This window comes from Musca domestica, unplaced genomic scaffold, assembly GCF_030504385.1.
Source record: "Musca domestica strain aabys unplaced genomic scaffold, Musca_domestica.polishedcontigs.V.1.1 29, whole genome shotgun sequence".
Lineage (NCBI taxonomy): Eukaryota > Metazoa > Arthropoda > Insecta > Diptera > Muscidae > Musca > Musca domestica.
The window spans coordinates 11,237,236-11,262,050 of record NW_026712296.1 but is presented as its reverse complement, the minus strand read 5'-3'; the positions used below and the strand labels follow the sequence as shown (position 1 = coordinate 11,262,050).

The 24,815-nt window shown below is 33.8% G+C and overlaps 1 protein-coding gene across 2 annotated transcripts in view; it reads left to right on the top strand.

Annotated features, from left to right (window-relative positions):
- The window catches only part of LOC101899484 (serine-rich adhesin for platelets), a 176,509-nt gene that overhangs the window by 42,106 nt on the left and 109,588 nt on the right, over positions 1-24,815 (top strand). Inside the window, exons 2-3 of one of the 2 annotated variants that reach the window (XM_059124423.1) lie at positions 349-981; positions 20,220-20,937. In XM_059124423.1, coding sequence (XP_058980406.1) covers positions 20,430-20,937 — 508 coding nt within the window. In that variant the 5' untranslated portion in view covers positions 349-981; positions 20,220-20,429. The remainder of the gene's footprint in view (positions 1-348; positions 982-20,219; positions 20,938-24,815) is intronic. The other variant, XM_059124424.1, reaches the window with a different exon arrangement.

The following is a 24,815-nucleotide window of genomic DNA, read 5'->3' as shown; positions in this document are numbered from 1 at the left end:
AAAGGTTGAATTATCTTGAAATGGAAAGTGAAACTTAAATCCCATTGCTATCTAGGATACCATAGCAGTATTTGTCTGTTGGATGCATGTGTCTGTGAGTGCGAGTGTGTGTGTGTGTGTAGGTTTGGGTGAACACGAGTAGCACCACACATAGAAACTCATTTAATTTCTTTTTGGTGTGTCCTTTTGATTCGATTTTGGAGGCTTTCCAACTTTTGTGCTGTTTGATGTCAGGACCATGTTAGGATATGTGTGTGTGTGTGTTTGCTTGTGTTGGAATGTTTATGATTGTAAGCGTTCGTATAAATGTGTTAACGTCGGTTGCTTAAGTGTTTTTGTTTCTTTCAGCCGAAAAGAAGACCATCTAAAAGAGATGAAACCATTAAAAAAAAAAAAATAAAATAAAATAAAAAAATACAAAACAAACAACAACTACAATAAGAAATATATTAAAACACATATGAAACCACCATAAAAAGGCTTATTTGGGCCTCAAAATGTAAAAGGCTCAAATCGCGGTTGAGTGTTTGTGCCATTTAAGAAATGTGTGATTGTGTCGAGGTTTTGAGAAACGAACACAAGGATAATGCAAACAGAAAATGTAATAAAAATAACACATTAAATTCTTTTTTATGTGAAAGCTGACGAAAAAAAAAAAAAAAAATAGGTGTCAAGAGATATATGAGATGAGTCGTCTCTTGGCAAATAAAAGTGAGGCCAAGTAAATAAAACTAATTTTATTAATTCTGCTGCAAAATGAGAAAAGTTGTTAAACAAATAAAGGAAAAGGATGTTGTGATTTAAAACTACTTTCAAATAAAATCAACAATACATTCTTTAAACACAAAAGCACACATATGCAAAATCATAAAGTAACGTAAATGTGATGGATAAGAATACGATTTTGCAAAAATTCGAACCATTTAATGCAAAAAGGAATATCGTCTGAATGACTAATATTGGGATATGGAGCTTAAGCAAGTAAGCAAAGTAGAACAGGTGAAGTTAAATCTTTAAGAAAATGTTTTGTTTTTTTAAATCTGTCACAAAAGTGTACCCATGCAGTGTGGACCCATTTTTATGCGAAAGTGCGACTCGTTGAGCGGGACATCTCATTGAGCGTGACATCTCAATAAATTCAGGTTGGAGAAAATCTTATTTTAAGTTATCAATTGAAACTTGACTTCACGAATTAAAAACAAGTAAAAAAGGTGTAAGTTCCACCGGGACGATTTTTGAATACCACCATTTGTAACGAATTTGGCATTTTCCCAAAAAAAAAAAAAAAAAATAAATAAATAAATAAATAAATAAATAAATAAATAAATAAATAATAATAATAATAATAATAATAATAATAATAATAATAATAATAATAATAATAATAATAATAATAATAATAATAATAATAATAATAATAATAATAATAATAATAATAATAATAATAATAATAATAATAATAATAATAATAATAATAATAATAATAATAATAATAATAATAATAATAATAATAATAATAATAATAATAATAATAATAATAATAATAATAAGAAAATCCGTTAAAACTTCTGTTAAAATCTTATAAATACCGAATGTAGCCGTTATATTAGGGTCTATACGACGATGTGGACCAAATCGGCAAGAAAATGCAGCTAAATCATCAAAATACCGAATATCGGGGGGAGAGGGGTGTACCGTTATATGGGTGCTATATAAAGACCTGCACAGACAATTTTCTGTCTTAGGGTGTACTATCCATTACGAACTTCAAATAACAAATTTCTGGTGAATAATGACGCTTAAATCACCAAAATACCGAAAAACGGGAGGTACCATTATATGTGTGCTGTACCAAAACGTTGACTTACATGACCCATTTTCAGTACCAAAAGTCTTGCAAACATAATATACAGTTGAGTAAAATATTATCAACATACTTCATATCGTTCGGAAGCTAGAGTGATTTTCACAGTCGGACAGACGGATAGACGGACGGACATCGCTAAATCGACATTGATCAAGAATATATATACTTGGTAGGATCTAAAATGTATATTTCGAGGTGTTACAAACGGAGTGACAAACTCTCCATACTATGGTGGATATTCCACGGACCCATGACTCTTTTGGCCCATCCCAATCGACGAGGCTTGTCCGCAGGCAACATTCTTTGCGTCAATTGAATTTTGTACGGGAACAAATGCAAATCAATGCGAATAATCCGTTGTAAAGTGGACCGAGCCATGCCCAACTGCTGAGACCGGCGTTTTTGGGATGTTCTTGGGGACCTCTCCACACTGGCTCGTACGGCAGCGATATTCTCGGCCGATCGCCTTGGTCGACTTTTATATGGCCTCTTCGGAAAGAGCCTTACCAATCGAAATTTTTTCGTATAAACGCTTAATGGTGTTCTTAGAAGGCGAACTTCTCACATTTTTTTAATATTTTAAAAGCACGTTGAGTTTTCACAATTGACTTCTTCTGTTGAATTTAAATTTCAACTATTTCATGTGGCGTGTATTGGTTCATCGTAAAACTCTGCTTGGACTGACGCTTCAAACGCGGTATGTCATTAAGCGATGTGACATCTCTGTCAAAAGTTATGGCGTTGCCAGATGGGTCCGTCGAATATGGATAACCCTGTATATAGGCAATTAATCGCAAAAAGGTCACCAGATATCAGTGCTACATTGGCATTAAAGATCAAGCATGATTTAGAGCAGTGGTTCCCAAAGTTCACTAGATTCCAGCCCATCTAACAAAGACTTAAAAAATTGTGATCCACCTATTGTTAATTTTTTCTCTATATATAAACGAGTTGCGAAATAACTTACTGACTGTCTGACAGAAAATCAATGCCCAGACGAAACTGGTAAAGCTAGAATCTGGAAATTTTGCACGAGGGCCAGTCTTGGTGCATAGGCGTAATAAGGCTGGGTTTTTGGAAAATCGTATTAAAAGGGTACTACAACGAAAAGAACTAAAATTTAATACTTTGTATTGGAAAGACCGAATGAGCTAGAATTTAAATTTGGAATGAGAGTCACTGATGGAGTGCAGGATAGATGTACCAAAGCGTTTTTTTTAATCCAAATGTTAATATAACAAGTAAAATAGTATCAGTCGGTTTTTCCGACAGATGTATACCCCCGGCCTAGAGGTATGATTTTAAAAACTAAAAAAAATAAAAATCTTTTTGACGAGGTTCCTAAGCAGTTGGCCAATATTGAACAATTCGTATCTGACCTAAGACTGATATAAATATTACAACGTGCCAGATTTAGACTACATCGACAACATCCTATACTTTATATGAGATATGTGCACATTTTTGGAAAATGTGGAAATACGCGTAAGGTACCATATATAGCGGACCGAAGTATTCCATTTTCATATTCCTCTAATACAGATAAAAATATTGATATGTGCAAAATTTGAAGGAAATCGAACAATTATATCCACATTTATGCGAAATCATAAATTCCAATAAATTAGATATCAGATTTCGGTTGAAGAGAAATATTTAGATACTAGCTGGCCTGGTCCGCGTTGCCGGGCCGTATTTTTAGTCTTTAATGCATATTTTTTAAAGCATAATAAATCGCAGATCGGACTTATGTAAGCGGCACATTTTTTATTATAAGTAATGACTCCATAGTAATTTCTAAATAAAAATAAATATTAAATAAAAATTATAATAGATGTTCGCCTAGATATTTTGAATAGCCTTAGGCCTTAATTTGAATTTAAAAAACCTATATAAGATATAGAACATCATTCCAGGTAAAAACTCAGCTCAATTTTTGGTTTTGTAAAGAGCTTAGCACCGTCTTCCATTCAAATGAGCTGTAATTTGGAATTTGTATTTTCAACGTAACTCATAATAAGGGACAGAATGATTGCAGAATAGTCAAAGATAATTTATCTTTTACATCCTTTACCGTAAGAATGGAATTAATTTAAATTGTGCGTTGGAGACCACATGAAGTCCATATTTTCATCATAGTATAATTCAATGACGATTATACAAATGTTCGGTCCCGTTCTACTTTCTAATATTTTTATACCCTCCACCTTGGAAAGGAGGGTATATTAACTTTATATTAACTTCATTCCGTTTGTAACATCCTTAAATATTCGTCCAGACCCCATAAAGTATTTATATTCATAATCAGCATAAAATTCTAAGTCGATTTAACGATGTCCGTCTGTCTGTCTGTCCGTCCGTCTGTCTGTTGAAATCACGATACAGCCCACATTATTTGACGTAGAGCGCCAAAATTTAGGAGAGGTACTTGTATTGTGTCTAGGATGGTTGGTATTGAAAATGAGATATAGCGGTCCACGTTCTGGTATAGTCCCCATATAATGGTACCTCCCGATATTCGGTATTTTGATTATTTATTATTTGGTATTTTAATTTTTTTGCCACATTTTTTCACGGATTTGTTTAAAAATTGGTATTTGTTGGTCATAATGGGTTCCAGCTCCGGTGGCGAAACATTGCATGTATGGGTCCATGATTTGGTATAGCCCGCATATAACGGTACCTCCCAATATTCGGTATTTTGATGATTTTTGAAAAATTTTTTCAAGAATTACTCTGAAAATTGGTAGTTGTCGATCATAATGGGCCCCAGTTCGTGTGGCGAGTTATTGTAATTATAGGTCCACGTTTTGGTATAGCCCCCATATAACGGTACCTCCCGATATTCGGTAATTTGATGATTTTTGCCACATTTTTTCATGGATTTGTCTGAAAATTGGTATTTGTAGTCATAATGGGTTCTAGCTCCATTGGCGAAACGTTGTATGCATAGGTCCATGATTTGATATAGCCTCCATATAACGGTACCTCCCGATATTCGGTATTTTGATGGTTTTTGCCACATTTCTTCTACTGTTTCCTTTACCCTAAGGTGGAGGGTATTAAAAGTTTGGCCCGGCCGAACTTAATGTTTTTTTTTTACTTGTTAATTTTTTTAATGTTTATGCCACAATTTTCGACTGAATGAGTCACAGTTTGACATTTCGGAGTTTATTTCATACATCGAAAATCTACGTTCCCAACCAATGTCCCCTTGGGGGTCACAAATTCAATAGAATACAAAAAGTTCTTTTCTTACCACACATTAGTTAGGAAACTGGACTTGCGGGTACACTAATGTGGGGACAATACTTAAATAAATGCCTATGAGGACAATTATCTTTAAGATTAAGATTGGTTTGAAAAGGAGCTCTATATTTGTACGAAAAGTACTAAATTTGGTGTTGAGTGAATGTAAAGAAATGGGATCCCGAAATTTGATATTGAGGTGTCTGCTGGTATCTGGTGTTGAGATCTAGTGGTGGTGTTGTAAATGCGTTTGAAAAGTACTAAATGATACTAGTTTTGGATAACTGTTGGTGTCTAGGATGGAGAGATGTAAACTGTTTTGGGTATGCGAAATAATTGTTACCAAAATTGTTATTACATTTGGAAGTGAAGGTATAGAGCCACTGTTGATATTGAGGCCACTGTTGGTTTCTAGGGTTGGAGAGAAAAAATTGCACATAACAAATTAACTACGCCATCCCGAACTAAAATAACAACGCTGTTCTCTGTGGATAGGGGTACTCATTTTGCTGCAGCACCTCAAATAATGGTACTGCTCCCCAATTTCGCTGATTTTTTGGGTTTTGAGTTCTAAGTGAATAAAAAATCATATAAATTTTGTAAACATTTGTTTACAGGTCCAGTAAAAAGTAACCACAAAACTCAGAGTATTTTTAAAACTTTAGTTATTTCTGTTAAACTATATGGCTGTAATTTGTAATTTCTTTCCTAATGAAGAAAAAAAAAACACACATAAGGAGATTTTCAAAAACACATTTAAAAATTGGTGTTTGTAGTTCATAATGGGTTCTAATTTGATGTATATAATACACCAACGATGCTACGCAAGACTTATTGGTTTGAATTTTAGAACATACGATAAGGTTTCGACCAGAAAGAAATCAGGCAAGCTACAGCTCCGAAATATATGGTAAACCTAATTTTTATTTAAACATTTTCAAAGTCATGACATGCAGTCTATAGTAATGAAATTTAATTCTAGAGATCACATGCAAATACCGAATACAGGGAGGTATTACTATATGGGGGCTATATCAAAACCTGGACCTACACGTACAATTTTTTGTTGTATCCGTTACGAACTTCAAATACCAAATTTAAAACAATTCCGGTGAATAATGTCGCTAAAATCATCAAAATACCGAATAACGGAAGGTACCGTTATATGGGGGCTATACGAAGACGTGGACCTGCACAAACAATTTTATGTCATATGCGCTAGTATCCATTACGCACTTCAAATACCAAATTTGAAAGAATTCCAGTGAATAATGTCATTAAAACCGTTATATGGAGACTATACGAAGATGTGGGTCTACATACGCAATTTTCTCTCATATACTGTAGTATCCATTATGATCGGGAGGTACTGTTATATGACGGTTATAGGTTGTAATATTCATTGCGAACTTCAAATACCAAATTTGAAACGATTCCGGTGAATAATGTCACTAAAATCATCAAAATACCGAATATCGGAAGGTACTATTATATGGAGGCTATACGAAGATGTGGGCCTGCATACGCAATTTTCTTTCATAGGTTGTAGTATCCATTACGAACCTCAAATTTGAAACAATTCCGGTGAATAATGTCGCTAAAATCATCAAAATAGCGAATATCGGGAGTTACCGTTATATAGGGGCTATGCGAAGACGTGGACCTGCACAGACAATTTTCTGTCACATGCTGTAGCATCCGTTACGAACTTCATATACCAAATTTGAAACAATTCCGGTGAATTATGTCACTAAAATCATCAAAATACCGAATATCGGAAAGTACTGTTATATGGAGGCTATACGAAGATGTGGGCCTGCATACGCAATTTTCTTTCATAGGCTGTAGTATCCATTACGAACCTCAAATTTGAAACAATTCCGGTGAATAATGTCACTAAAATCATCAAAATAGCGAATATCGGGAGGTTCCGTTATATGACAGCTATACGAAGACGTGGACCTGCACAGACAATTTTCTGTCACATGCTGTAATATCCATTGCGAACTTCAAATACCAAATTTGAAACAATTCCGGTGAATAATGTCGCTAAAATCATCAAAATACCGAATATCGGGAGGCACCAAAACGTGGTCCACATGGCCCATTTTCAAGTCCTGCTGACATAATATACATTTGAGTAAAATTTTATCAACCTACTTCATTTTGTTCGGAAGCCAGACAGATTTCCAGAGACGGACGGACGGACGGACATCGCTAAATCGCCATAGATCAGGAATATATATACTTTGTAGGGTCTAAAATGTATATTTTGAGGTGTTACAAACAGAACGACAAACTTAGTATACCCTCCATGCTATGGCGGAGGGTATAGAATCAATAATACGAACTAAACGTTTATCCAGCAACTTCGGATATATTATGTGGGATATTACAATAAATTTGCAGTTTATGGCGTTGTATACTTTTTTACGTTTTTTGCATTTACATTTTTCGACCTGTGAAAACGTAAAAAATTCTGAAACGGACCATTCTGGTCACGCCACTATTGATATAACAACGTATTCCAATACCCAACATTTGGGTTTATTGGTATTGTAGATTATGTGTCATTGTCATTATTTTTGGTCAGATACGCACCTTCAGAAAAATATGTTTCTCAGGGCATCTACATCAAACGAAATTCACAGAATTAAATATTTAAATTTTAATCTTAAAGTGAAAATTGAACTAATTTCAATATTATTATCAAGTTGTATAGTCTATTGAGAATGATTTACAGGAATTGCTTTTGACATTTTAATCATTGAAACATTTTAAATTACTTTAATAATGTCTGTACATAAAAATGAAGTCATTGTCATCTGCTAATCCCCCGATCTATGTACACTTGTACGTACTCATGTATGTCAGAGCGTATATTTATTCATTTCTTTGATACGGTTTTGCCACATCAAACCACAGAGACAAATAAATAAAATGGCATGTCTTTGTCCATCAATCATTGCAAAACATTTCAATTTCCAACAAACGCTTCCGAGACCATTGATTTTTGTTTGTTTGGTTTTTTTTACAATTTTTACAATAAAATAAAGATAACGCCTTTTTATGCTCACCAGCCGACAATAACAACAAGAACATCAACAAATAATAGATTAAAACGAAAAACGAATGACAAATGCCAAGAATGTATTGCCAATCCCTCGGTCATTGTAAAATAGCACCATGGAATGATAATTTTAACGACCCAATTTCCATAAATGCAAGGGACACAATGGAGATGAGGCAAATAATGTAAATTTTATTGAAGTGGCATTGGTATTTTGGGATTTTTTATTATACCTGTCTGCTTATTGGAAAATATCAAAGAAAGACTTCCAATCCCACTTCAACACGATATTGAGTATCAGATATTATAATTTTGATGGGATCGGTATAAAATTTTGGTGAAATATGAGGACTTCCCTCAGTATACTTTTCTTTAAATCCATATATTTAAAAAATAGTAAAACTAGTAAAGAAGCTGTAAGTTCGGCAGGGCCGAACTTTCAATACCCTCCACCATTTGGAACGAATTTGGCAATTTCAAAAAAAAAAAAAAAATAATAATAATAATAATAAATAAATAAAATGCGTTAACAATTCTGTTAAATTCTTAAAAATACCGAATTTAGCCGTTATATTATATGGACAAATGCGAAACTTGGAAAAAATCGGTGAATAATGTTGCTAAAATCATCAAACCAGTAAAGAAAGTCTTAAAGTCGGGCGGGGCCGACTTTATGATATCCTACACCACTTTGCTAATTTAGTAGAGCTCCACATAACAATTAAAAGTTTTTATGGGAGAATTCAATCATACACGCTATGATTATAATTATAATTTAAAGTTCAAAGGACTAAATATGGCGAAGCATTTGTATCTTTTAAATTCGGAATTGCATTGCCCATTTGGTGCACAATTAATTTGAAATCGGATAAAGATATATATGCTATATCCAAATCTGAACCGATCTCGATAAAATTTGGCAAATATATTTCTGAGCTGTATTTGATATATTTCCCTGAATATCGTTGTTACGGAGTGCATATTACGGTTGTGGGTAACAAATATAACAAATCGGACGAATAATATATATGGAAGCTATAGCTATATCCGAGCCGATCTTCACCAAATTTGACATACTAGCTTCTAGACTCAATTCGGTCGTAAGTGCCAAATTCCATCCCATTTGGACAAATATTAGACGTTTGGTGCACAATAAAAGGTAAATCGGACGAAGTTATATATTGGAGCTACATCCAAATCTGAACCGATCTGGATAAAATTTAGCAAATGTATTTCTGAGCTGTATTTGACATATTCCCCCAAATATTGTTGTTGCAGAGTGCATATTACGGCGGCGGTGGACAAAAATAACAAATCGGATAAACAATATATATGGAAGCTATAGCTATATCTGAACCGATTTCGATCAAATTTGGCACACATATTTTAAGGCTGATATTACACGTTTGGTGCACAATAAAACGCAAATCGGACGAAGATATATATGGGAGCTATATCTAAATTTTGACCGATTATCTCCAATTTCAATAGGGTTCGGCCTTGGGCCAAACAAATGATCTGTGCAAAATTTCATCTGGATCGTCTTTGATTCATCTTTGTTTACAAAAATACATGGACAGACGGACAGACGGACGGACGGACATGCATAAATCGACTCAGAATGTGATTCTATGCAGATCATCAAAAGGAACTATGGGTCTATCCCGTTTCCTTCTGCCTGTTACAAACAAATGCACAAAGACATAATACCCTGACCACCTTGTGGTGTAGGGTATAAATACCGAATATCGGGGGGTACCGTTATATGGGGGGTACACGAAGACGTGGACCTGCACAGACAATTTTCTGTCTTAGGCTGTAGTATCCATTACGAACTTTAAATGCCAAATTTGAAACAATTCCGGTGAATAATTTCGCTAATATCATAAAAATACTAAATATCGGGAGGTACAGTTATATGGGGGCTATACGAAGCCGTGAACCTGCAGAGACAATTTCCTGTCATAGGCTGTAATATCCATTGCGAACTTCAAATACGAAATATCCATTTTCAATACCAAAAGTTCTGCAGGCATAATATGCATTTGAGTAAAATTGTATCAATCTACTTCAATTCGTTCTGAAGCTAGAGTGATTTCCACAGACGGACGGACATCGCTAAATCGACATAGAATTTTAAGCTGAAATGTACATTTCGAGGTATTAAAAACGGAATTACAAACTTAATATACCCTTCATACTATGATGAAGGGTATAAAAATGACCAGGCAAAACGGCTGCAGCTGGAATCCCAAAGTATAGCATGTGGGTCAATGTTTGTGGGTAGGGGTGAGATAATACTGTTTTTTTTTGGAAATTCGGTACTACATTTTTTCCCTCTTTGTATTTTGTGAACGAATACAGCGATAATAATATGTGGTATATAAATTAAATTTAGGAAGTATTGTTGATATAAGTAGACGTTTTTTAAAAATGTGTAATAAGTGTAAAAACTGTACTGAATGGTACTAAATTCGGTACATTTTGGATTTATTGAACGGATTGGTCTGGACATTTAAAATGTTGGTATTGGGGCAGCGTTAAGATAAAGAGATAGGGTTTGAAATTCGTTCAATAAGCATACGAAGGGCACTAAATTTGGTATTGCCTATACGGATACTGCTTGAAATCTGAAATTTGGTAAAGGGATCGCTGTTAGTGTGTGGGGTTCAGATTTGGAAGTGAGTTTGGTAATACGTACTAAAAAGTACTAAATTTGGTATGACATTTGACATTAGGGTCATTTTTTGTGCGGTTTGGTTGATACATAGCGGCGGATTTAGAAATACTTTCTAAAAACTACGAAAAGTACAAAGTAGAATTAACTTTGGTATTTGGATAAGGAATAGAGCTGGTAATCTGAAATTTACAGGGAGAGTCTTTGATGTTGTGTAGGTTAAATAAATTAAAGGATTTTTTAGAAATTCCAAAAATATTTGTATCAAAATTTAAAAATGCACTAAATTTGATACAAATTAGAATTGTGTAAACGGACATTGAAATTTGAACTAATTAAATTTAGTTACATTTGGTAATAGGATCTGTGTTTATTTATAGGCTGGAGGTTACTATAATTTTACGAAAAGTACTACATTTGGTATGTGGGTGAAGGGATAGAGATCACATTCAGATATGGTGGTGGTTTTGAAATACGTCCTATATTTGTACGAAAAGTACTAAATGATACTAAATTTTGTATTGGGTAAAAGGATAGTGATGGAATCCTGAACTTTGATATTTATGTCACTGTTTGTGTCAATGGTTAAGATGTGATGGCGGTTTTGAAAATATGTACTATAATTATACGAAAAGTACTAAGTAGTAATAAATTGGTTATTGGGTGAAGGGAATGAGCTGGAATACCGAAATTTGATATTGAGGTCTTGGTATTGAATTTGGACTTGGTTGAAGGGATAGAGATAAAATTGTGAAAATTAGTGTTTAAATTACATATGGTATCTCTGTTTGAGATTTGGCGGTGGTACTAAATGGTACTAAATTTGGTATTGGATGAATGGATTGAGATCGAATTCAAAGATTTGATATTTAGATTACGGATGGCATCTGTGTGTGAGATTTGGCGGAAGTTTGGAAATGCGTCCTGTATTTGTACGGAAATAACTAAATTTTACTAAATTAGGTATTAGGTGAAGGATCCTCAAATTTGATATTCTTTAAAAAGTTCACGTTTATTCAAATGTTGGTCCTTTGGAAAATTTCTTAAAAAAAGTCCAAGTTTGTTCAACTGTAGTTCCTTTTAAAATTTTCAATTAAAAGTCCACGTTTATTCAGCTGTTGGTCCTTTGGAAAATTTCTTAAAAAAAGTCCAAGTTTATTCAACTGTTGGTTCTTTGTAAAATTTCATTAAAAAAATTCAAGTTTATTCAACTATTGGTCCTTTAGAAAATTTCTCCAAAAAAAAGACGTTTTTTGAACTCTTGGTCCTTTGGAAAATTTCTTTAAAAAATCTACGCTTATTCAACTGTTGGTCCTTTGGAAAACTTCTTTAAAAAAGCCACTTTTTTTGAACACTTGGTCCTTTGGAAAACTTCTTTAAAAAATTCATGTTTATTCAACTGTTGGTCCTTTGGAAAACTTCTTTAAAAAATCCACTTTTTTGAACTCTTGGTCCTTTGGAAATTTTCTTTAAAAAATCCGCGTTTATTTAACTGTTGGTCCTTTGGAAAACTTCTTTAAAAAAACCACTTTTTAGAACTCTGGGTCCTTTGGAAAATTTCTTAAAAAAATCCACGTTTATTCAACTGTTGGTCCTTTGGAAAACTTCTTTAAAAAGCCACTTTTTTTGAACTCTTTGTTTTCGAAAATTTCATTAAAAAAATCAGGTTTATTCAACTGTTGGTCATTTGGAAAATTTCTCCAAAAAAAAAAGACGTTTTTGTAATTGTTGGTCCTTTGGAAAACTTCTTTAAAAAAAGCCACTTTTTTTGAACACTTGGTCCTTTGGAAAATTTCTTTAAACAATTCATGTTTATTCAACTGTCGGTCCTTTGGAAAACTTCTTTAAAAAGCCACTTTTTTGAACTCTTGGTCTTTTGGAAATTTTCTTTAAAAAATCCGCGTTTATTTAACTGTTGGTCCTTTGGAAAACTTCTTTAAAAAAAACACTTTTTTGAACTCTTGGTTCTTTGGAAAATTTCTTTAAAAAATCCACGTTTATTCAACTGTTGGTCCTTTGGAAAACTTCTTTAAAAAAAGCACTTTTTTTGAACTCTTGGTCCTTTGGAAAATTTATTTAAAAAATCCACGTTTATTCAACTGTTGGTCCTTTGGAAAACTTCTTTAAAAAAGCCACTTTTTTTTAAACTCTTTGGTCTTTGGTCCTTTGGAAAATTTCTTTAAAAAATCCACGTTTATTCAACTGTTGTTCCTTTGGAAAACTTCTTTAAAAAAGCAACTTTTTTGAACTCTTGGTCCTTTGGAAAATTTCTTTAAAAAATCCACGTTTATTCAACTGTTGGTCCTTTGGAAAACTTCTTTAAAAAAGCCACTCTTTTTAAACTCTTGGTCCTTTGGAAAAATTCTTTAAAAAATCCACGTTTATTCAACTGTTGGTCCTTTGGAAAACTTCTTTAAAAAAGCCACTCTTTTTAAACTCTTGGTCCTTTGGAAAAATTCTTTAAAAAATCCACGTTTATTCAACTGTTGGTCCTTTGGAAAACTTCTTTAAAAAAGCCACTTTTTTTTAAACTCTTTGGTCCTTTGGAAAATTTCTTTAAAAAATCCACGTTTATTCAACTGTTGTTCCTTTGGAAAACTTATTTAAAAAAGCAACTTTTTTGAACTCTTGGTCCTTTGGAAAATTTCTTTAAAAAATCCACGTTTATTTAACTCTTGGTCCTTTGGAAAATTTCTCCAATAAAAAAAGTTACGTTTATTTAACGGTTCGTCTTTTGGAAAATTTCTTTAAAAAATCCACGTTTATTCAACTGTTGGTCCTTTGGAAAATTTCTCCAATAAAAAAAGTTACGTTTATTTAACGGTTCGTCTTTTGGAAAATTTCTTTAAAAAATCCACGTTTATTCAACTGTTGTTCCTTTGGAAAACTTCTTTAAAAAAGCAACTTTTTTGAACTCTTGGTCCTTTGGAAAATTTCTTTAAAAAATCCACGTTTATTCAACTGTTGTTCCTTTGGAAAACTTCTTTAAAAAAGCAACTTTTTTGAACTCTTGGTCCTTTGGAAAATTTCTTTAAAAAATCCACGTTTATTCAACTGTTGGTCCTTTGGAACACTTCTTTAAAAAAGACACTTATTTGAACTCTTGGTCCTTTGGAAAATTTCTTTAAAAAATCCACGTTTATTCAACTGTTGTTCCTTTGGAAAACTTCTTTAATAAAGCAACTTTTTTGAACTCTTTGTCCTTTGGAAAATTTCTTTAAAAAATCCACGTTTATTCAACTGTTGGTCCTTTGGAAAACTTCTTTAAAAAAGCCACTCTTTTTAAAATCTTGGTCCTTTGGAAAAATTCTTTAAAAAATCCATGTTTATTCAACTGTTGGTCCTTTGGAAAACTTCTTTAAAAAAGCCACTTTTTTTGAATTCTTGGTCCTTTGGAAAATTTCTTTAAAAAATCCACGTTTATTCAACTGTTGGTCCTTTGGAAAACTTCTTTAAAAAAGCCACTTTTTTTGAATTCTTGGTCCTTTGGAAAATTTCTTTAAAAAATCCACGTTTATTCAACTGTTCGTCCTTTGGAAAACTTCTTTAAAAAAGCCACTTTTTTGAACTCTTGGTCCTTTGGAAGATTTCTTTAAAAAATCCACGTTTATTCAACTGTTGGTCCTTTGGAAAACTTCTTTAAAAAAGCCACTTTTTTTTTTGAACTCTTGGTCCTTTGGGAAATTTCTTAAAAAAATCCACGTTTATTCAACTGTTGGTCCTTTGGAAAATTTCTCCAATAAAAAAAGTTACGTTTATTTAACGGTTCGTCTTTTGGAAAATTTCTTTAAAAAATCCACGTTTATTCAACTGTTGGTCCTTTGGAAATTTTCTTTAAACAACACACGTTTACTCAACTGTTGGTCCTTTGGAAAATTTCTTAAAAAAAACCACGTTTATTCAACTGTCCGTCCTTTGGAAAAATTCTGCAAAATGCACAAAGACATAATACCCACATCACCTTGTGGTGTAGGGTATGAACAGAAGATATCGACAAATGGAGGCTGTTCTATTACATTTATGTGTAGCTATTTTACATTTATGTGTAGTAGATTTTACAACATTCCTGATCTCCCCATAAAATTGCTTCCAATTACACAAATTCCTACATACATGTATTTGCGTTCACGTATAACTAACATTAATTATTATAGTTCAATCGAAATGCATTATGCACCCACAAGCTTACAATGTTTAAGCCGAAATGAAATTTATTTCCATTGCGACGGATTGGGTCAATACTTTATTTGACTGTGTTCATTTGCAATTCAATTCATAATATTATGATTTCGTATTTTGTCAAAAGCGCTGTCTCTAAATTACAAACACATCAAACACACACACACACACATATTTGTTCATTTCGATATTGACAATGTTTGTGTAGTTTTTTTCCATTAGGATGCATAATTCCTGAAATATACACAGTCGAATTGACATAATTCCTAAAATATGCAGTGAACCCTAGATTATCAGCACGTGTAAAATAAAAACTAGTAAAGCATGCGTTAATTACACTGTATAATAGGGACTTATAGTTAGATATCGGAAACTAAAATTCGAATTTTACGAAAAGTTCTAAAATAGAACCATTTGGTATTTTGTAAACGGACAGAGATGAAAACTTGAAATTTGGTAGAGAATCATCTTTGGAATATAAGTTTGATATAGCAAAGTGGTTTTGGTAATGTGTACCAAGCGTGCTTACTGTACTGTACTAAATGGTACTTAATTTGGAACGCTCTGGAATTTTACAATTTTATATTGGGCAACCTGTTAGTTGTAGGTTTGTAAAGAAGAGATGGGAAGAGAATGTGTAACAAAAGTGCACGAAAAGCACTAAAAAGTACTATATTTGGTACAAGTTAAAAATTAGTATTAGTGACGCTATCCATGTGTAACCTGGACATATAAATGTGATTTTAAAAATGTGTACAATAATTGTACGAAAAGTACTGACTAGTACTATACTTGGTATTGGATGAAAGGATAGAGATAATATTCTGAAATTTGATATTTAGATTACTGATGGTATTTGTGTTTGAGATTTGGTGGTGGTTTGGAAATGCGTCCTATATTTGTGCAAAGAGTACTAAACGGTACTAAATCTGGTATTGGGTGAAAGGATAGAGCTGGAATCCTGAAATTTGATATGAATATCAGTCAGTTGTTGTGAGAAGCAACTGGTTTTGGATAAGAGTGTCATAATTGTTCTAAATGGTACTAAATTTGATAATGAGGAAAATTACAGAGCTGAAACATTGAAATTTGATATTAAGGTCACTGTTGGTATCCGAGGTTGAGATATGGAGATCGCTTTGAGAATGCTTACATCAACGGTAGGAAAGAAATTAAATTTTACTAAATTTCGTATTGAGTGAAGCGATAGAGATGGAATCATGAAAATTGGTATGGATAGCAGTGTTGATGTCTGTGGTTGTGAGAAGGATCCATGGTCACTATTGGTGGCTAGGGTGGAGAGAAGAAGTGATTTTGCACATGCGTAGTATAACTGTATGAAAACAATGATAATAAATTCGGGATTGGGTCTAAGGATAGAGCTTGAATTCGTTATGGAGACCACTTTTTGTATATGATTTGAGTTATAGTATGATAAAGGGATAGAGCTGAAATCCTGAAATTGGATATGGAGGTCATTGTTGATTTCTGGGGTTTAGATATGGTGGTGTTTTCAGTTTTCACTAGAAAAATTGGATGTGGAGTTATGTTGAAAAGTTTTAACTAATATGATTTTCGGTAAACTTCAAAACGACCAAATATCGGGAGGTACTGTTATATGGGGACTATACAATATGGTACCCACATCGGAGATTTTCCAAAAAAGAAAAAAAAAGAAAATCCGTTAAAAATTAGTTAAAATCTTAAAAATACTAAATTTAGACGTTATATCGGGGCTATACGAAAACCTGGACCTTCATAAACAATTTTCTGTCACAGGCTGTAGTACCTATTAGGAACTTTCAAACAATTTCGGTTAATATTGTTCCTGAACTTGTCAAAATACCGAATATTGGGAGGTACTGACTGATACAATTTTCTGGCATAGACTGTAGTTCCCATTACGAATTCTATATACGAAATTTGAAACAACTCAAAATATCGAATATCGGGGCCCTTCCGGTGTATGTGGCTTAAACGATATCGTGGACCTAAATAGAAAATTTTCTTCCAGGGGGAAAAGTGCTTAGAAAGAAAAAATTAGCTAAAATCATCAAAATACCGAATGTCGGGATGTACCGTTATATGAGGGATACACGATATCGTGTACCTATATAGACAATACTCTTCCAGTACAAGACAAAATGTTGGCTACAATCATCAAAATATAGAATATCGGGAGGTATCGTTATATGGGGATACACGATATCGTGGACCTATATACATAATACTTTTCCAGGGGGTAGAGTATTCACAAAGAACTCCTTGTGTAGAATTTCCATTGAAATGTGGCTGCAACCATCAAAATACCGAATATTGGGGGTACCGCTATATAGGGGCTATACGACATCGTACACCGATATAGCCCACCTACAAACTTGACCTATCTGCTAACAAAAGTCTTATCTATGCAGAATTTTAGCTTCCTATCTTTATTTGTTTTGGTTCTGACGTGATTACAAAAGGCCGATTATTTTATTTGGTATTGAATTTGCAATCTTCTGATTTGTTGTTAAATACACTACCGATATCCACAGAATGCTAACTACACTCCAATGCACATTAAAATGCAAACAGAGAAAATTCTATTTTAGCAACAAATCAACAATAATGCTGAACAAATAAAATAGACCGTAGTTGGCCATTCTTGTTTATTCGTTTCAACAAATCATGTTGAAAAACCATTGTTAACTTGGATATTTGTATGTATCAATCAAACATCATTGATATGACAAGTCCTAGCGAATAAATATGATTTCGAAAATGTTATAATCCATGCGAAATGGTAATAATTGTCAGGCGCCCTATTTTTTGGCGGAAATTTTCAATAATAGCAAAAGTAAAATTTACATACAGGCACACATCCGGTTGTGGTAGTAATACATTTATGACCAGCCATTATTCCATCAACTTTTAATTTGGAAATTAAAAGCAAATATTCTAAAAACCTCCAAGGCTAAGTTTTGAATTTTCAGTGTGGGGGAAAAAACTGCAATTATGTTAGAATATTGCGGAAAAATAATCAATGGCGTTGGTAAAAAGTTGGCATTGCAATTGGTTGTTTAATTCAAATTGAACTTTTTTTTTGCAATGAACATCCAGTGGTGTACGTTAGTTAGTTTTTGGTTGAGCTTCCAAATATGGAAATAAAGTTATTGTAATAATTGGAATTGTTATTGTTTGTTATTCGATTTTTTCTTTGCGGTGGAAAACAATATGTTTTATGTACAAGCGATAAAATAATATTCAATTTACTTTTTTTTGTTAGCTTGCAGTTAAAATGTGCCCCCTTGAGTTTAGCATACCTAAATCCAGTGGAAAGGACAGATTTCAGTCTATTGAATAATAAGGAAAATTAACAAAGATACTCTGCACAAAAAGTTGTGAATTCCATTGTAAAGGGGTGGACAAAAACTGCAGGAAAAAAGAAATGATTTTCTTATAACATTGGAGATTTTAAAGTCGTTGGACAGCGTTTCCGAGAAGAGAAACATATTTTGTTAACTTACGATTTTTAAAGTTTCTAATATTTTTCCAGTAGTAATAATCGATTTTTAAGAGCTATAGGTAGATTTCATTTTTGAAATAATGCCATACCGGTGACCGGTGGCATTTGCTCTACATTTACGTCAACTCTTGGATCGGATGATGATTGCGACTTATATACAGAGTGAGATGAAAAGACTTCAACCAACTTCAGACTGCTGTCATTTCTAAGCCACTCGTCCGACAGCTGTTAACATTATTCCAGTGACAGCTCATTATATTGTTTACAAGCGTACATAAGCATTTTGGTGAGAATTTTCCAGAAAAAAAGTTATTCGTGATGGAATTCAAGCGTGATTTCTTTATATTTGGCTGGAAAACCACATGTGGCTATCGTTAGAGCACTCCAGCATTTAAATGCTTTTGTGTCTTGTACCATCGCTCGTTACCGTGATACTGGTAGCGTAGGCCGACGTCAAGGTAGTGGACGGAAAAAAACAGCAACATCAGCAGAAATGGTTCGAAAAATGGCCACCAAAATCTCCGAAAACCAATCCGTTGGACTATTGTGTCTGGAGTATTTTTGAAAGCAATGTTGACACTAAAAATTACCAAAGTGTCGCTTCGCCGGGAATGTTCCAAAATACCGCAGAGCAACATTCGGGCAACGTGTGACGGTTTTTTTAGCCATTTGAAGGTCATTATTTGTGCCAAATATGACCAATTCGAACAAATCTAAACTTATTCTAAAATTTGATGGGATTTCATTCAATAAAATTAAAAAAAGTAAAAAAGCAGTAAGTTCGGCCGGGCCGAACTTTGAATACCCTCCACCATTTGGAACGAATTAGAAAATTTTCAAAAAAAAAATAAAACAAAATCCCATAAAAAATCTGTTAAAATCTTTAAAATATCTAATATAGGAAGGTGCCGATATATGGGGGGATATACGATATTGTGGACCTGTAAAGACAAATCTATGTCTGCGTGTAAAGTACTCACAAGGAACTCCTTTTGTGGAATTTCAGACAATTCCATTGAAAAATGTGGATAAAATCATCAAAATACCAAATATCGGGGGTACCGTTATATGGGGGCTATACGATATCGTAGACCTATATAGATAATTCTCTACCGAAGTATAAAGTACCCACAAGGAACTCCTTGTGAGGATTTTCAGACAATTCCATTGAAAAATGTGGGTAAAATCATCAAAATACCGAATATCGGGGGGTACCGTTATATGGGGGCTATACGATATCGTAGACCGATATAGCCCATCTTCGAACTTGACATGCCTGCAGACAAAAGAGAGATCTGTGCAAAATTTTAGCTTCCTATCTTAATTCGTTTATACTGTAGTATGATTACAACAGACGGACAGACGTACGGACAGGGCTAAATCGTCTCAGAATTTTACGCTGATCAAGAATATATATACTTTGTTGGGTCTAAAATGATTATTTCGATGAGTTACAAACGAAATGACGAACTTAATATACCCTCCATACTTTTTTTGGTGGAGGGTATGAAAACATGTAAAAATTATGGCGATCGACTTTATTTCACCCTGTTTTGTGGAGGGCATAACAAGTAATGAATTCTCTCCAGTCTTGCTTTGTTTGTTTTAAGTTATCATTATATACTTACAAAACCTCTTACATTTTTTTTCCATTTATTTGCACTTTTAGGAATCACTTTTCAACACCAACAATTATAATGGAGCGATCGAACAGAACTCAACGAAATGTGTAATCTAAATGAAAAGTGAAACAACACGATAGCGAAAAGAAGTGTTAGAAATATTTCGGTTTTCTCTTTTCATTTTGTTTTTTTAAAGTTTTCAGTGTTTAAAATGCATAAAACTGATTCAGATCCGCTCAAGTATGTAAAGCATCAAAATGTGGCTTAAGTTTAAAAATGTTGCCACACCTGTAATTGAAACGTTTCATTTGTTGCTATTAACTCTAATACTGGGCCATACATTCCATGTTAAGCAAATTGACGATATTGTCGTTATGGCTGCAACAATAACCAACTTTCCAACAACAATAACAGCAACAGCAACAACATCATCATCAACAACGACAACGAAAACAATACCAACACATCCGGCTAGAATAGCAGCAGCAACAACAACAACAACAATACCAAACAGTGAAACTGCATTTACATCCTTGCTATCGCCATCATCATTATCAGCACTGTCGTCATCGCCGTCATCCTCATCAGTGGCATCAAGTTTTCCAAGGACAAGAGGAGCAAGTGCATCAGCATCAGCATCACTGTTATCGTTATCAACTTTGCCATTGCCACAACAATTCACGGCGTTGTGGGAAACAAGTGCAGCAAATAGTACAACAGAATTACTCAATTCATCTGCAAACACAGCTGATGCAATAACGACGGGTAAGTAAACCGAATACGAATGAATGTAGGTAGGTAGATGTTAAGAAGAGAGTAGGACGAATGAAAGTTTGCATGGGAATATGGAAGGAAGAGAACGGAAGGAAGAGTTTGCTTAGCATTGCTACATTCAACCCTTTTGGGGGCCATTGTCTGAAAATACACAAACCCCCCACCCCCCTCTCCCGCACTGAGGCACTTTTGCCAAGAAACCGTTTCTAAGCCAAGCTAATGCGTCTGACTGCAACAACAAGCCGAGAGCGGAAAATAACTTTGAATGAATGAAAAATAATTATGGTAACTAAATTCAATGTTGGATGGAAAGTTAGAGAACAAACTTCGCAAACTGTTATTCTAACATTTTTATTGGCAAAAATAATAATAATTTTATAAGTAAAGTAATAAATAGTTGAAACTGATGGGCGGAAGAAACTTCTGCAATACTAACTTCGTGTTTAGCACAGCAGGACGCTTTTGTCGCTGTCACAGAAAATAGCTTGTTTAAATGGTTCTAGGCAGTTCTCAGAAAGTTGATTAGACAGACAATGCGTAAACAGATGCAGGTCATAATTTTATCTTGATGATGAAATTAAATTATATTGTTTGTATTTTTATACCCTTTTAATATACATTTAAATACAACTCCTCGAAATACCCAATGTGTTTATACCCTACACCACAAGGTGGTCAGGGTATTATGTCTTTGTGCATTTGTTTGTAACAGGCAAAAGGAAACGAGATAGACCCATAGTTCCTTTTGATGATCTGCATAGAATCACATTCTGAGTCGATTTATGCATGTCCGTCCGTCCGTCTGTCCGTCTGTCCATGTATTTTTGTAAACAAAGTACAGTTCGCATTTATTATCCTATCCACATGAAATTTTGCACAAATCATTTGTTTGGCCCAAGGACGAACCCTATTGAAATTGGAGATAATCGGTCAAAATTTAGATATAGCTCCCATATATATCTTCGTCCGATTTGCCTTTTATTGTGCACCAAACGTGTAATATCAGCCCGAATTGTATTGAATTTTGCATATACAACCAAATTAGACCTGAAAATAAGTATGCCTAATTTGATCGAAATCGGTTCAGATGTAGCTATAGCTCCCATATATTGTTCATCCGATTTGTTATTTTTGTCCTCCTATGCACTCTGTAACAACAATATTTGAGAAAATATATCAAATACAGCTCAGAAATACATTTGCTAAATTTTATCGAAATCGGTTCAGATTCGGTTCAGATATAGCTCCCATATATAACTTTGTCCGATTTACCTTTGATTGTGCATCAAACGTCTAATATTTGCCCAAATTAGATGAAATTTGGCACTTTCGACCGAATTGAAGCTGGGAATACATAAAGCGCTTATTTGGCTGGCTTAAGTCATTGGCTGGCTTCTTCGGAAATGAACAAAGGAGTCTAGGGCCAAAATCGAACTAGGTTAACCTAAAACTCCTTTGTTCATTTACGAAGAAGCCAGCCGATGACTTAAGCCAGCCAAATATGCGCTTTATGTATTTCCAGCCTGAGTCTAGAAGCTAGTATGTCAAATTTGGTGAAGATCAGTTCAGATATAGCTATAGCTCCCATATATATTGTTCATCCGATGTGTGATATTTGTTACCCACAGCCGTAATATGCACTCCGTAAGAACGATATTCAGTGAAATATATCAAATACAGCTCAGAAATATCTTTGCCAAATTTTATCGAGATCGGTTCAGATTTGGATAAAGTTCCCATATATATTTTTATCCGATTTCAAATTAATTTCGCACCAAATGGGCAATACAAGTCCGAATTTAAAAGATACAAATGCTTCGGCATATTTAGTCCTTTGAATTTTATATTATAATTATAATCATAGCGTGTATGATTGAATTCTCCCATAAAAACTTTTAATTATTGAGTGGAGCTCAACTAAAGTAGCAAAGTGGTGTAGGGTATCATAAAATCGGCCCCGCCTGACTTTAGGACTTTCTTTACTGGTTTTTCTATAGTCTCTGTACCGTACCTCCCGATATTCAGTATTTTGAGGATTTTGGAAACATGTTCCCACGGAATTTTTCAAATTTGGTATTTGAAACTCACAGCAACTTCTGAATCTGAAAGTTCTCTATTAAGGCACTGCCGACATTACAGTACTTTGAAGACTTCAAATGCATTTTCCAATCGATTTGACTGGTTTCTGTAAAATTAAGGCACATTTATCTATGATTATTTTAAAGTATAATTTTAGGTTTTTAGCTGGGTTTCATCATATTTTCTAACGAAAATTACAGCAATTTGCTATCTCAAATTTTAATCATGTATTTCACCTACTTTAAAAAATTATTTTATCATACAACGGTACTGCCCGACTTCATGTTTTAATTAATTTTTGAATCAACTATTTTTCTCTTATTCGTACCTCATTGAATCAGAAATTTGCTGTCTTTGGTCTTGCGACTTTTTATACCCTACACCACATAGTGGTCAGGGTATTATGTCTTTGTGCATTTGTTTGTAACAGGCAAAAGGAAACGAGATAGACCCATAGTTCCTTTTGATGATCTGCATAGAATCACATTCTGAGTCGATTTATGCATGTCCGTCCGTCCGTCTGTCCGTCTGTCCATGTATTTTTGTAAACAAAGTACAGTTCGCATTTATTATCCTATCCACATGAAATTTTGCACAAATCATTTGTTTGGCCCAAGGACGAACCCTATTGAAATTGGAGATAATCGGTCAAAATTTAGATATAGCTCCCATATATACTGTTCATCCGATTTGTTATTTTTGTCCTCCGCAGCCGTAATATGCACTCTGTAACCACAATATTTTGGGAAGTATATCAAATACAACTCAGAAATACATTTGCTAAATTTTATCGAGATCGGTTCAGATTTGGATATAGCTCCCATATATAACTTCGTCCGATTTACCATTTATTGTGTACCAAACGTCTAATATTTGTCCAAATGGGATGGAATTTGGCACTTACGACCGAATTGAGTCTAGAAGCTAGTATGCCAAATTTGGTGAAGATCGGTTCAGATATAGCTATAGCTCCCATATATACTGTTCATCCGATTTGTTATATTTGTTACCAAATGCTGTAATAAGCACACCGTAACGACGATTTTCAGGGAAATATATCAAATACAGCTCAGAAATATCTTTGCCAAATTTTATGGAGTTCGGTTCAGATTTGGATATAGCTCCCATATATATCTCTATCCGATTTCAAGTTAATTGTGCACCAAATGGGCAATACAAGTCCGAATTTAAAGATACAAATGCTTCGGCATATTCAGTCCTTTGAACTTTAAATTATAATTATAATCATAGCGTGTATGAACTTTTAGTTTTTATGCGGAGCTCTACTAAATTAGAAAAGTGGTGTAGGGTATCATAATGTCGGCCTCGCCCGACTTTAAGACTTTCTTTACTGGTTTCCCATTGCGATGTTTTCAATAGCAACACATTAGTAACTAAAAGTCATGTAATATATACAATTTTTTTTGTCATGCTTACGCTTGATATCATAAACAAAAAAGAAAAAAGTAAATTAAATTAATTATTTACTGCAATTATTGCATCGTTTGTTTAACATGAAAAACATTAACAATGCAAACAAATCAAAATTGTTGATTTGTGCGTGAGCGTGTAAGAGAGTGTCAGATCACAAATCATGCATACCACCATACACACACACATTAATATAAATTAATGTTTACAGTTTAATGGGATGTATCGAACATTCGCCATTTTTTATGTCCGAGTCCACCATAATACGGAGAGTATATTAAGGTTGTCATTCGATATGTCTTTTGTCGATGTCTTTTATTCACCGGAATTGTTTTTTTTAGGTCTGCAGGACTTTCGGT